The 13,617-nt window shown below is 39.4% G+C and overlaps 1 protein-coding gene across 2 annotated transcripts in view; it reads left to right on the top strand.

Moving 5' to 3' along the window:
- EGLN1 (egl-9 family hypoxia inducible factor 1) overlaps positions 1 to 12,825 on the top strand; it is a 63,183-nt gene extending 50,358 nt beyond the window's left edge. The window contains exons 2-5 of one of the 2 annotated variants that reach the window (XM_027531119.1): positions 473 to 592; positions 6,498 to 6,634; positions 9,199 to 9,266; positions 10,282 to 12,825. In XM_027531119.1, the coding sequence (XP_027386920.1) occupies positions 473 to 592; positions 6,498 to 6,634; positions 9,199 to 9,266; positions 10,282 to 10,346 (390 nt within the window). In that variant the 3' untranslated portion in view covers positions 10,347 to 12,825. The remainder of the gene's footprint in view (positions 1 to 472; positions 593 to 6,497; positions 6,635 to 9,198; positions 9,267 to 10,281) is intronic. The other variant, XM_027531122.1, reaches the window with a different exon arrangement.
- The last annotated feature ends 792 nt before the right edge of the window (positions 12,826 to 13,617 follow it).

The following is a 13,617-nucleotide window of genomic DNA, read 5'->3' as shown; positions in this document are numbered from 1 at the left end:
TTGATCTTCTAAATTGTGTCTTTCCAAATTGGTTCCACTCAGAGACAGTGTTGGAGGTGGTTTGTGACTGTCAAATGGTAACATAGATGTTCTGTGGTGAGCTCAGGGAGAATGGCCATCTTCCATGGAGCAGGACAAAGCCCACTTGATCTTGATTATCAGCATGAATAAAGGTCACAAAAGAGAGGCCTTTCTGCAGTCTCTCTGATCCTTCCATGTCAGCTCTTCCCATCACTGTGAGACAGTTCTCCAGACCTTGCATTGTTCACCAGCCTACCCTGTGCTTTTTATACACATAAATGTAGAAGGTCTTTACTTCTTCTTATCTACAAACATGATTTTTTACTAGAGAAAGAATTTAAATGTAAGTCAGAATAGCCAAAAATCAGAGATCTTTGTTATAAGCTGTTTTCCCTTTTTACTCATAGTTGGACTATTAAATTTATTATTATTATTATTATTATTGTTACAGGCCATGGTTGCTTGTTACCCTGGCAATGGAACAGGTTACGTACGTCATGTCGATAATCCAAATGGAGATGGAAGATGTGTGACATGTATATATTATCTTAATAAAGACTGGGATGCCAAGGTATGCCACCTAATTGAGCATTTATTTTTTATCTTACAGGTGTTCTTTTCTCACAAATACTCCTCATAGGTGAGACTGACTTTAAAATGTGGAACAGTTAAACATTTCTCCTTAGATATGCTTTACTGTAAGGTATTAGGGGTGGATCTTTATTAAAATGAAACAGATACTAATATAGCTCAAAAAGTAGATTCCCTTATTTTGGATATTGAAGCATTCATCCAAAATTTAACTTTTACAGAAGTATCTTTTGTTAAAATAATACCCAAAACACTTATGAGAATTTTTTGCTCTATTACGACTTTTGAGGGAGATTATGTATAAATGATTATTAAGAATTATTTGCTATTTAACGCCTACATTTTATTTTTTGCATTGTTGCAGAGATGTTGTTTGGCATTGAGTTGTTAGACTGTTGGAGACAGGACTTCTTTCTCTGATTATGAAGTTTATCAATACTGACAGATTCTATGGTACAGTCAGAATGTACAATACACCTAATCTCTGTTGTTTCAAAAATATATTCCCTGAATATCAGCCTTAGTTTCACTTAAGTTTAAAAGATTTAAACTTCAGAAATGTGTCATGTATGATTGCATTGGAGATTGTATAAACTAATTTTGGTTGATTTCTCTAAAATCTTTTTTATTTACATATATTGAAGCAAAATAGAAAAGTGAACATAATATATAGCCCAGTGGATTTTCACAGAGTGAACACACTTGTGTAGCCATGGTAATTTTTAAAAATCAAATAACCTTTAAAACACCTTCCTTCGCCACACATACATATGCATAAATGAAAATCACCAGGTCCTAAATGTCCAAAAACTTAGTCCTGTTCTAAAAGCATATCCTAAAACTTAGTGATCCAGTAATCTTTCTGTACCATACTGATTTAAAGAATATCCTCTGTCCTTGATACTCTTGTAGAAAACCTTAAAGACTCCATACAAAAACTATTAGAACTAATAAATGAATTCAATAAGGTGGCAGGGTATAAGATTGATATATAGAAGTCTGTTGCATTTCTTTATGCCAACAGTGAAAAGAGAAGGTAGAAAAAATCCTGTTTAAGATCACGTCAGAAAATATGTATCTAGAAATATACCTAATCTATATGCTAAGGCTTATAAAACTCTGATTAAGGAAATCAGTGATGATGCAAAGAAAAGGGAAGATATCCCATGCTCTTGGATTGGAAGAATTAATATAGTTAAAATGGCCATACTACCTAAAGCAATCTACAGATTTAATGCAATCCCTATCAGATTACCCATGACATTTTTCACAGAACTAGAACATGTAATCCTAAAATTTATATAGAATTGCCAAAGCAATCTTGAGGAAATAGAACAAAGTTGGAGGCACAGCCCTTCCAGACTTCAGGCAGTGCTGTAAATCTATAGTAGTCAAAGCAGCATGGTATTAGCACAGACACAGACATGTGGATCCATGGAATAGAATAGAGAGCTCAGAAATAAATCCACACGTCTACAGTCAATTAATCTTTGACAAAGGAGGCAAGAATTTGCAATGGAGAAAAAAACAGTCTCTTCAGCAGATGGTGTTAAGAAAGCTGGACAGATGCATGTAAATCAGTGAAGTTGCTATATTTTATATACACACACACACACACACACACACACACATAATAGAACACTCCTTCACACCATACACAAAAATAAACTCAAAATGGCTTAAAGACTTAAATATAAAACATGACACCATAAAACTTAGAGAACATAGGCAGTATATTCTCTGACATAAATTGTACCAGTGTTTTCTTAGGTCAGTCTCCCAAGGCAATAGAAACAAAAGCAAAAATAAATACGACTTAGTCAAACTTAAAACAAAAATACAACCTATAGACTGGGAGAAAATATTTGCAAACAGTGTGACTGACAAAGGCTTAATTTCCAGATACACAAACAGTTCATACAATTCGATAATGACAACAAAAACCCAGTCAGAAAATGGCAGAAAACCTAAATAGGCATTTCTCCAAAGAAGACATTCATATGGCCAATAGACAAGTGAAAAAATGCTCAACATTACTAGTTATTAGAGAAATGCAAATCAGAAGTACAATGAGGTAACACCTCACAAAATGGTCAGAATGGCCATCATCAAAAAGTCTACAAATAATAAATGCTGGAGAGGGTGTGGAGAAAAGGGAACGCTCCTACACTGTTGGTGGGAATGTAAATTGGTGGAGCCACTCTGGAAAACAATATGGAGGATCCTTTAAAAACTAGAAGAGTTACCATATGATCCTGCAATCCCACTGCTGGACATATATCCAAAAAAGATGAAAACTCTAATTCAAAAAGATACATGCACCCCCAGTGTTCCTAGCAACACTGTTTGCAGTAGCCGGGACATGGAAGCAGCCTGAGCATCTACCAGCAGATAATGGGCAGAGAAGTCCTTACAAGGGAACGCTATTCAGCCATGAGAATGAAACTGCCATCTGCAGCAACACGGATGGTCCTAGAGATTATCATGCTAAGCAGAGTAAGTCAGAAGAGAATGACAAATATTATTATGTATGATTTATGTGTACAATCTAAAAATACTACAAATGAACTTATTTACAAAATATTTAGAAATAGATTCAGACTTAGAAAACAAACTTGTGGTTAACAAAGGGGAAGGTGGGGAGGGATAAATTGGGAGGATGAGATTAAGAGGTATACACTACCATATATAAGATAAACAAGGATTTACTTTTAGTAGAGGAAGCTGTATCCAATATCTTATAATAAACTATAGTGGAAAAGAATTTTCAGGAAAGAGTATAGGAAAATACATATATATGTGTAACCAAGTCACTTTGCTGTACCTCTGAAACTATTACAATATTGTCAATCAACTATACCTCGATAAAATGAATAAATAAAGAACAAGTAACAAGGCTTTCCTGGGGGCTCAGCGGTAACAAATCCGCCTGCCAATGCAGGAGACACAGGTTCAATCCCTGGTCTAGGAAGGTCTCACGTGCCGTGGAGCACCTAAGCCCGTGCAACTCCTGAGCCTGTCCCCTGGAGCTGGGGAGCCACAGCTACTGTGCTCATGCGCCCTAGAGCCTGTACTCTGCAAGAGAAGCCACTGTAATGAGAAGCCCACGCTCCATAACTAGGGAGTGGCCCTCACTCTCCACAGCTGGAGGAAGCCTGTGCACAGCAGCCAAGACCCAGCACAGCCAAAGATAAAACGAATGAATTTTTTTTTTTAAAGAGCAAGTAACAAATGCAAGAATATTATAGAAGTGTGACAAGCAGTTAAAAATAAAAAATATTGTTGTTTTTTGAAAAGAAAGAATTTCCTCTGTCCTATACTCTAAGTTCAAAATGGAGGTAAGTTTTATTGCTAGTATATTTTGAGGTTTTTTTGTTAAAACTTTCAAAGTTTGAAATCAAGAAATTGTTAATTCACCTTGAGCTCAACATACAAAACAACTGGTGTAAATTTAGTTAAAACTTAACATTTTTTTTTCACATTTTGTAAATCTCTAGAAAATTAGAAATATGTTTGATCAACTCTTCCACATTTTGTTAGAGTCTAGGTTCTTTCTAGGCTGATCCTTTATATGACCTATCTAAGGTCATCAGTATATAATTTTTAAATTAGTACATAAGCAGAGAAAAGTCTTCAGTGCTTTTATATGTAAAACTGAAAACTTTCCTTGCAAGATTTTGCTCTGAATAAGTACACTGTACCAGAGGGTGCTGTGGGCACTGGAAACCGAGCAGAAATGGAGCTCTCCCTCACAGAGCTGGGCTCCAGTGGAGGGTGCAGACCAGATGGACTGGTGATTACAGTTGGTTATACCAAGTGCGGGACAGATTGCTGTGGGAACACATGGCAAGGCTACCTGATGCGGGAGTCAGGGAACGCTTCCCAGAGGAAAATCAGTTCAGTCGCTCAGTCGTGTCTGACTCTTTGCGACCCCATGAATCGCAGCACACCAGGCCTCCCTGTCCATCACCAACGCCCAGAGTTCACTCAGACTCACGTCCATCGAGTCAGTGATGCCATCCATCTCATCCTCTGTCATCCCCTTCTCCTCCTGCCCTCAATCCCTCCCAGCATCAGAGTCTTTTCCAGTGAGTCAACTCTTCACATGAGGTGGCCAGAGTACTGGAGTTTCAGCTTTAGCATCATTCCTTCCAAAGAAACCCCAGGGCTGATCTCCTTCAAAATGGACTGGTTGGATCTCCTTGCAGAGGAAGATAGGAAGCTTTAAAACCTATCTCTATTCCCATTGACTCCAGGGGAAGGACAGAGAGAAGCAGGAAGAGAAAAGAAGGTACGCTGTCTGTCACAGTCTAGACCCCCTTTAGATGTTCACAAGTGCCCTGGGAGCCTCTCAGGGCAATGCTTGAACCTGCAGAAGGCGGGCAAGGGCACCAAGTAGCTTGAATCTAACTCACTTGACTATGAGCCTGGTGAACAGCTTCTCTGACTGTTGTGGAACTGAGGAATAGGCTCAGCCTCCACAGTGTCTTGATCAAGTATCAACATTCCGTTCAATTCAGGAGTCTGCTTGTTAGGAGTTTAGTTTTTCAAGAGTAAAGAGTTACTCAGTTGGGTGGGGGTTACCTTGCTTAAGTCCTGCCAAGATTATAATCACCACAATGACATCTGTCTGAATTGTTCCCTACTTGGGAAATAGATGGGGAAACAGTGGAAAGAGTGTCAGACTTTATTTTGGGGGGCTCCAAAATCACTGCAGATGATGATTGCAGCCATGAAATTAAAAGACACTCTTTGGAAGGAAAGTTATGACCAACCTAGATAGCATATTCAAAAGCAGAGACATTACTTTGCCAACAAAGGTCCATATAGTCAAGGCTGTGGTTTTTCCAGTGGTCATGTATGGATGTGAAAGTTGGACTGTGAAGAAAGCTGAGCACCGAAGAACTGATGCTTTTGAACTCTGGTGTTGGAGAAGACTCTTGAGAGTCCCTTGGACTGCAAGGAGATCCAACCAGTCCATCCTAAAGGAGATCAGTCCTGGGTGTTCATTGAAAGGACTGATGCTGAAGCTGAAACTCCAGTACTTTGGCCACCTCATGTGAAGAGTTAACTATTGGAAAAGACCCTGATGCTGGGAGGGATTGGGGGCAGGAGGAGAAGGGGACGGCAGAGGATGAGATGGCTGGATGGCATCACCGACTCGATGGACGTGGGTTTGGGTGAACTCTGGGAGTTGGTGATGGACAGGGAGGCCTGGCGTGCTGCGATTCATGGGGTCGCAAAGAGTCGGACACAACTGAGCGACTGAACTGAACTGCAGCAAGGGCCAGCAACAGATCCTGGAAGAGTCGGTATCAGAATGCATGGGGAGTCCCTCTGGTCTCCCGTAGAGACAGATACCTACTGGGGTAAATGGTAGTGGCCCTCTGTGGACGAGTTCAATTATATAGGCCCAGTGCTGATGATAAATGACACTTTCTCCTGATAGATTGAGTTCCTTAAATAAGACTGCTCTATTAATATTATCTGTTGAACTTTTAAAATATGGTGAACTATTTCTTTGACACAATCATTTGTAGTAATTTTCTTCAGAATGATTTGAAAAAAGAGTAGGTAAAGCAAGTCATCACCGTACATAAATAAGGAATGCTTACTAGTTTTTCAGACTTTCAAGTGTCACTTTAAGACTTTTGAGTTCAGAGAATATTCATCTGTTTCATCAAATATTTACAAAATTCCCTAAAACAAGGAATGAATTTTTCCTTGTATCTCTGCATGTACTTGAAATCTCAATTCCAGACATTATTAATTGAGATGTTATGTGAACAGTTAAGACTCGATTTACTGAAGTGGTCTTTTCCCCCTAAATTTAATTTTGTTGCATTCTTGGTTGCTCATATTTACATATTTGGCTCCTTTCCTAGGTAAGTGGAGGTATACTTCGAATTTTTCCAGAAGGCAAAGCCCAGTTTGCTGACATTGAACCCAAATTTGATAGACTGCTGTTTTTCTGGTCTGACCGTCGCAACCCTCATGAAGTACAACCAGCATATGCTACAAGGTAGTATTCCTTTAAAGGAAAAAAAAAATTGGTAAAGAGCATAGTAAGATAGGAGGGGCTCAATAGCATAAACGTGAACGTTTTCTAATGAATATCTTCCTGTCCTTCAGTTACCTTTATCATAAGGCTTCAGTCATGACTGTTTTAATCTGAATGATTTTATAAGGGTGTTCACAGTTAGTCCCAAATGTCTTTGAGTCTCTGTGCAGCCCCTCCTTGTCTAGGGTGAGACAGGGAGGCTCAGGGTTCTTGTCTTCCCAGGCCTGTCTCCTTGGTTTGTGCATCTCTTAACTAGTATCCATTTTCAGACCTGGTGAGAGTATTCACGTGGGGAATAAGGACTAGGCAGAGAAGAGAAAGGGCAGCTTTGTTAAAGGGGGTCCAGCAGAAGTGGGGGGCAGAGGGATGGTATGGAAAAATGATACAGGGTAGAAAAATACATAATCAGAGAGTGGAAGTGTAGAGAAAAAAGAATACAGCAAAGAGAAGTAGAGAAAAGGTGTGTTAAAAAAAATTACCCTTCTGCTTTAATATACAGCATCTTTTAGGCTTATACTGTTTTTTGCATTTTCTGCTTTATACTCTTTCTACAAGGTTTCATTTTCTAAACCAATTTTTTACTGTATTCTTAAAGTTTTTTTTTACCATTTACCATGACCTAATTAAAATATGTAGACTATTAAAATGGAAGATGTTACATTGTTAGCAAAATATATATTTGTTTAAAAAAAAAAGCTGTACTTTTTCAATACCTGTTTTTCATTATAGAAGGGATTTGGGACATTATAGTGAATTACTGGCACACAGTGGCTTAGATCTGGTGAGATCCCTTAGAAACACAGGAAGAGCTGCCTCTTGACAGTGATGTTGTATTATTTCATGAGGTTCAGACGGTGAAGGTTTTGTCACCTGTCCCTCCTTCCTTCTTTCTGAGCCGTGTTGCCTCAGCCCTTATGCATCTTAGTGAGTAGCGGGCTGAGTGGTGTGACTTGAGGCCGTAAGAGCTCTTGGGTGGAACCCGGGGATCCCATCACATCGCAGACTCTGTCCTGGATCCTGTCTCTCCTTCCATCACCCCAGTGCCCATCTCAGCCCCAACTGCTTCTTAAAAATCATTTCTGAACTTGAAACTGCTTCATTGATCTTCCTTTGTATTGAGTCTTGAATGTGATGTGGTGTATCCTTTCTCAGTGGAGATAGAGTGAACATTTTAGGTAATGAATAGATGCCATGCAATTATGGGTCGCTCCAGGAGTTTGGAGGAGGAAAAAGTGGTCTTACATTGGAATCGATTGGTCTAGTGTAGCTGCTGGGCCTGGAGTGAGGAGAAGCAAGGAGTAGACAGTATTGGCAAGGCTGGGAGGAAAGGGCGAGGCTGTGGAGTCAGAGCAGAGGCAGATATGTGGAGGAGGAATCTAAAGAGATAGGGGATGAGGCAGGAGAAACAGTGATGTGTGGTGGTTTACAGCTGTCTTCTGGGAAGGCCTTGGACAGTGCAGGGACCTGATGCAGATAGCTGAACTCTGATTACTGAGGAACTAAGAGTTTGGGGCGGGTGCAAAAGACAGAGGAAAATATTTGTGTACCTTCCCCATTGCCATGGCCACCTGTGTGATAGGATAGGGGCTGGATCTCTGGAGCCGAGCTTGACCTCGGCTCTGTCCCTTTCCAGCCTCCCAGGCTCTGCCTCTGCTCTGCCTTTGACTCTTGACTGCAGACAGTTTGCTGGTTCATTTGATCAGTATTGTTTTTTCCCAGTGAATACAGGCCAGAATCTGCAGGACACTTTACTGATTGCTGCATTCTTCTAAGGAGCTGATCCTTTCCAACATGCTTTCACTCCCTGTGGTGTTTGCAGATTTTCTGCATTTTTAGTACCAAAAAGTGTAACTAAGCGCTTTGTGGTCTTTATTAAACGAGAGTCTTCATTCATTTGTCAAATGAGATGTTCCAAATGATTGAAATTTTCAGAAAAATGAAACAAGACATAGTACAATTGTTTTGATTAAAATCCTAAAAAATTCTTCGCATGATCGAACTTTCTTGATGACTCCAGGTTGTAAAATTATAAACGCCTGTCATGACTCTTTGTTGTTACGAGTGTAGTGACATCCTCTGATGTTGCTGAGAGTGCCCACTCTCCCCTGCTCTGCAGGCCTCTGCTCTGGTGTCCTCCTGTTTCTGTTCTTTTCTTCTGGAACGCTATTGATAACATGCTTTTTCTCTGACAGCCACTCTTTCCTTCTTGGTGTCTGTTTCTAATCTGCTATAGGCTTGCAAAACAGATAATAAACCGGTTATGTAGGTACTAAGAAAACCATAAAAAGTCACAAACTCTGCAGTGTTAATTTGAGCTAGTCCTGCCTCTGTGTTATGCTCTTGACCGTTGGGGTTCTTGGATAAGTGGGTTATCCAAGTGATACTGTGCCCACGTATCACCTGATGTCATTCACTCCAAGTTAGGTGTTGTTTTGCCATGATGAGTTTTACTAGATCTTTGCAAGAGCATTCCCTTTTTTCCTCCCAGTGTGCTCATTCTTACCCTGTTCTAAATTTTCTTTTAGGTACGCAATAACTGTTTGGTATTTTGATGCAGATGAGAGAGCGCGAGCTAAAGTAAAATATCTAACAGGTAAACATTTGGGGCCTGGGTACCCTAGAAGGAAGAGACTCCGCAGCCAAGCGGTGCTGTCCACGAGCCAGAAGCCTTGCTCTTTGTTTTTGTCAGATTCTTAATTCCTCTATTTAGAAGAAGGCTGCTCTTAAGTCACCTTTAACCATCAAAATTGCCCAAAGGTGAGGCAAGTTTGAAACAGAGCAATCTGGGGAAATGGTTTGAGCAAACTGAGTTTTCTGTGATTATCCTTCTCAGTCATAGGCTGTCTTCATCTCATTCTCCCCATGGAAGAAAGGTAATATCCTTTCCTCTTTAGATGTATATGCTCTGGAGAATAATCCAGAACTCCCACGTTAAATGTGGATATGAAGAAAATTAACGCAAAGGAGATGAATTGAGATGCTGTAGTCAGTGGATCTGACAGGCATGCGGAGTCCAATCTGCAAGTGGCGTCTAGTCACCCCCGCTTGTGGATGCCCTCCTGGAGCACTTGGGCCTGAGGTTTCCAGCAGATGGACTGCCGACCTGTCTCTTCTTTAACCCCACTTTGTATCTCACAAATCTGCTCCAGTTCACATTACTGATTTGACTACCTGTACTGTCACCAGCCATGGATAATCCCACATCAGCCTTCTATAAAACTATAAAAATTGAATATTCACGAGTTTCTGTTTATTTTCAAAGTCACTGTTGTGACAGAAGCCTAGTAGTGTGCTTTCAGTGAGGCTGAACACACTGCTATTAATATTTTATAGCAATTCAGTTTGTTTTTCAAAAAAAAAAGACAAAAATCATTATCCCTGTGTAGAAAGTGGTTTTTCCCATTGAAGGTTTACTAGTCCAGAGTCCCTGCATTTACCGTAATCAACCCTGAGGGTAACTTTTGGGAATCTGGGTGTGATGACTCTCAAATGATGTGTGTTTGCAAGTTGAAATGCTGTGCACACTGTTAGGAGCTCAGTGGGATGCAGGAACAGAAGCTCTCTGGTACTTAATGAATGAATGAATTTTTTTTTTTTTTACTTTGCAGGTGAAAAAGGTGTGAGGGTTGAACTCAATAAACCTTCTGATTCGATCAGTAAAGACGTCTTATAGAGCCTTTCATCAGCAATACCCCACTTCACCTACAATAATTATTGACGCTCTTTGTTAACTTGTGAATACAAATAAATGGGATAAAGAAAAATAGACAACCAGTTGGCAGTTTAAGGAAACAGAAACGACTTTTTTGTGTTGCATCAAAACAAAGATTTTGACTGTGTGGCTTTGTACTGCATGATTGACTCCAGACCTGTGATGGGAGGAATATGAGTTACCAACTGAAAGTGGTGTTTACATCTGGACATGAAATAAGTGCCCTAGGTAGAATTTTTTTCATTCTTATATTTTACCAGATCTGTCATCTAGCTGAGTTCATTTCATCTCTCCCTTTTTTTATATAGTCAAGTTTGAATTTGAAATAATTTTTGTATAATCAGGTACAATTTATCAAAACTGAATTGAGAAAAAATTACAGTATTATTTCCCAAAATAGCATCAATCTATTTTTGTAAACCTCTTCGTACTATTAAATTTTGCCCTGAAAAGCCTCTTATAATGATTGTTGCCAGTGACTAATGATTAATTTTGTTTTTACTTAAAATAAGAAAAGGAGCACTTTAATCACCAACTGAAAAATCAGATTGTTTTGTAATCCTTACACTAATTTGAACTCCTAAAAGACTGCTGCTGCTGTTTTTCTGACATTGTTAATAGTGAAACATAACAGTAAAACCGTCACTGTTTACTTTACCATTTACTACCAGTAACTTTTAGTTCATGTTTTATAAGAAAAATACACAGTAAAAAGGTTTTATCTTTTAAGTTACATTAAAAAAAAAAAAAAAAACACAAAAAACTACAGTGACTGGCACTAAATGAACTTGAGGTTCTCCTCAGCATCAAGTTCCCAAGATAAAGGGCTTTCTTCTGCTTTCAGGTACAGCCTATAGATGTAGAACGTACTGTCCCCTTTCCTAGACTTTTCCTTGTGCTTCCCGTCAGGTTGATTGTACTTTTGAGTTTTGCTGTTTTCTTCCTACTTCTGTGCCCATCTGGCCAGCAGATCAGAACCTCATTCCTGTTGGGTAGCGTCAGGGGGAGACTGTGCCTCCAGACCGAATGGTGTTGTTACAGACTTAACATCAGTGACTCCTCAGGCCACTGCTGGTGCACTCCCTAGAGGCGGTGCTCTCCGTCAGTACTGAAAGATGGATGTTCGGCTTAAAAATCAAAGCACGAAGCAAAAAACCAGATAACTTCTATGAGTCTTCTTTTTTATTTTTCAGAAAAAAGAGGGAATCCTACAAAATCACGTAAGTCCTCCCAGACTTGAGTTACGTAACACCTCAGTTAGGATGGATGTCTTAGACTTGAGTTTCCTAGGCTGTTTAGCAAAGCCCAAAAGGTGGTATCTGTATTTTGCATGAATTATGGGTGTAAGACCTGGCCCACTTCAGTTTTCTATCTCTGTCCTTGATCTTCTTTGCCAAAATAATGTGAGTGTACAGAAATATTTCTGTATATTTCAACCTATGACAGTTTTAGCATCTGTATAGTTTGTATTCAGTTAGAGACCTTTTCTATGGAAAGCTCAGTAATTTTTATTAAAAGATTGCTACTGTTCATGTAAAACATGAAAAAAAGTTGTTTAGTGAACTGGCAGCATGGATTTAGGGTGGGATTAAATATTCAGTACTGTGATCTCACTTCGGAGAGCTTGCAGGAGACAATTGTAGTGATTGCTGGTTTTCCTCACCCACTGCAGTTTTGTTCTACTTCCTTCCTAGTCCCGGATAACATTAGTACAATGCAGCATCTCAACAGTAAGTGCCTCTGCCCCCGCTCTCCCCTCCCGCCCCAGCCTGGTCTGCAGTGCGGTGCACTGCCTTAGGCCACAGCTCAAAACCGCTATTATTTTTAGGTTGAGTAGAAATTATGTGATGTTGGTGGGAGGTTTGTTTGTCAAGGTGTACAATAACAGCCTTTTAATCTGGGAGCCCCTGTGTCATTCAGATATGTATTTCTGCAGTTGTGCAAAGTGTCCGATTCTACTGTCTGTGGGTTGTGCTTGCCTGACAGGTTTTAAATTTTGTTGTGGGTTTTTTTTGTTTGTTTCTGGAAAAGTTTATAATTTCTTGGAGATTGTTGTGAAAGGATGGAGAAATCAGGATAGCCATTTCTTTTAATATCCATTTAAAATCTGTTCTTTTCATGTTAGTGGGACTGTTAACTTGTCACCAAGCAGGACTCTATATAAAACAAAATTTAAAACTATTTGTGGCCTATATGTGTTTAATCCTGGTAAAAGATAAAGCTTCTAATACTGTTTTTATTCAACATATTAACCAGCTGTAAAACACAGACCTTTATCAACAGCAGGCAAAGAATTTCAGGATTTACATACAGATAGACTATAAAGTCATGTAATTTGAAAAGCAGTGTTTCATTATGAAAAAGCTCTCAAAATGCTTGTAAAGCTAATCTAATTAAACAGATGTATAAATGTTCTTGAAAAAAATTATGCTTATTTCCACCTGTCTCTTGTTGTTTTTGATTCTTTATCATATACTACTGACTTTCTTAATGGGCTCCTCCATCAGATACTGTGTTTTTCTCTCACTCATCTCTGGCTTAGCCCAGAGCATTTGGTACTACTTTTTATAAATGATAACAAGGGAAAGAGAACAGCAAACATGGAGTGTGACAAGTTCAGCAATCCTGGGAGTAGCTGGACTGTCCATGGGATCCATGAGCTCTGTGTTTGTATTCTCAACATTTAGGTTCTTGCCCTTTTGATAGGATTTTTTTTTAATGACTCTAATACACTATTGAGCCAATCTGTGTTGCTCCTCTGCTGCAGAAACAAAGGGCCATGAGGTTTATCTCTTAACTGTCACAGGTATCCTGTGTGTATATATGCAGAAAAGTATAATCGGTGTGGTCATGAACTAAAGAGCTGTTTACAACATGAGGTCAATATACATATTCATTTACCTCTTATTTAAAATATTTTTTGGTGTGGTGTTTTTGTTATGTTTCAACCTATCTTAGGGCTTCCCTCAATAGCTCAGTTGGTAAAGAATCCGCCTGCAGTGCAAGAGACCCTGGTTCGATTCCTGGGTCGAGAAGATCCACTGGAGAAGGGAAAGGAACCCCACTCCAGTATTCTGGCCTGAAGAAGTCCATGGGGTCACAAAGAGTCAGACACAACTGAGCGACTTTCCCTTAGGGCATTTGTAAAATTCTACTAAAATATAGCTGAATGGATTAAAGGGGAGGGCCAGTGTGAGTTAGGGATGAAAACTGATTATTTTTGGTGTTGTGG

This window comes from Bos indicus x Bos taurus, chromosome 28 (genome assembly GCF_003369695.1).
Source record: "Bos indicus x Bos taurus breed Angus x Brahman F1 hybrid chromosome 28, Bos_hybrid_MaternalHap_v2.0, whole genome shotgun sequence".
NCBI classification, from domain to species: domain Eukaryota; kingdom Metazoa; phylum Chordata; class Mammalia; order Artiodactyla; family Bovidae; genus Bos; species Bos indicus x Bos taurus.
Note: the sequence above shows the minus strand (reverse complement) of the source record. Positions and strands in the feature narration are given on the sequence as shown.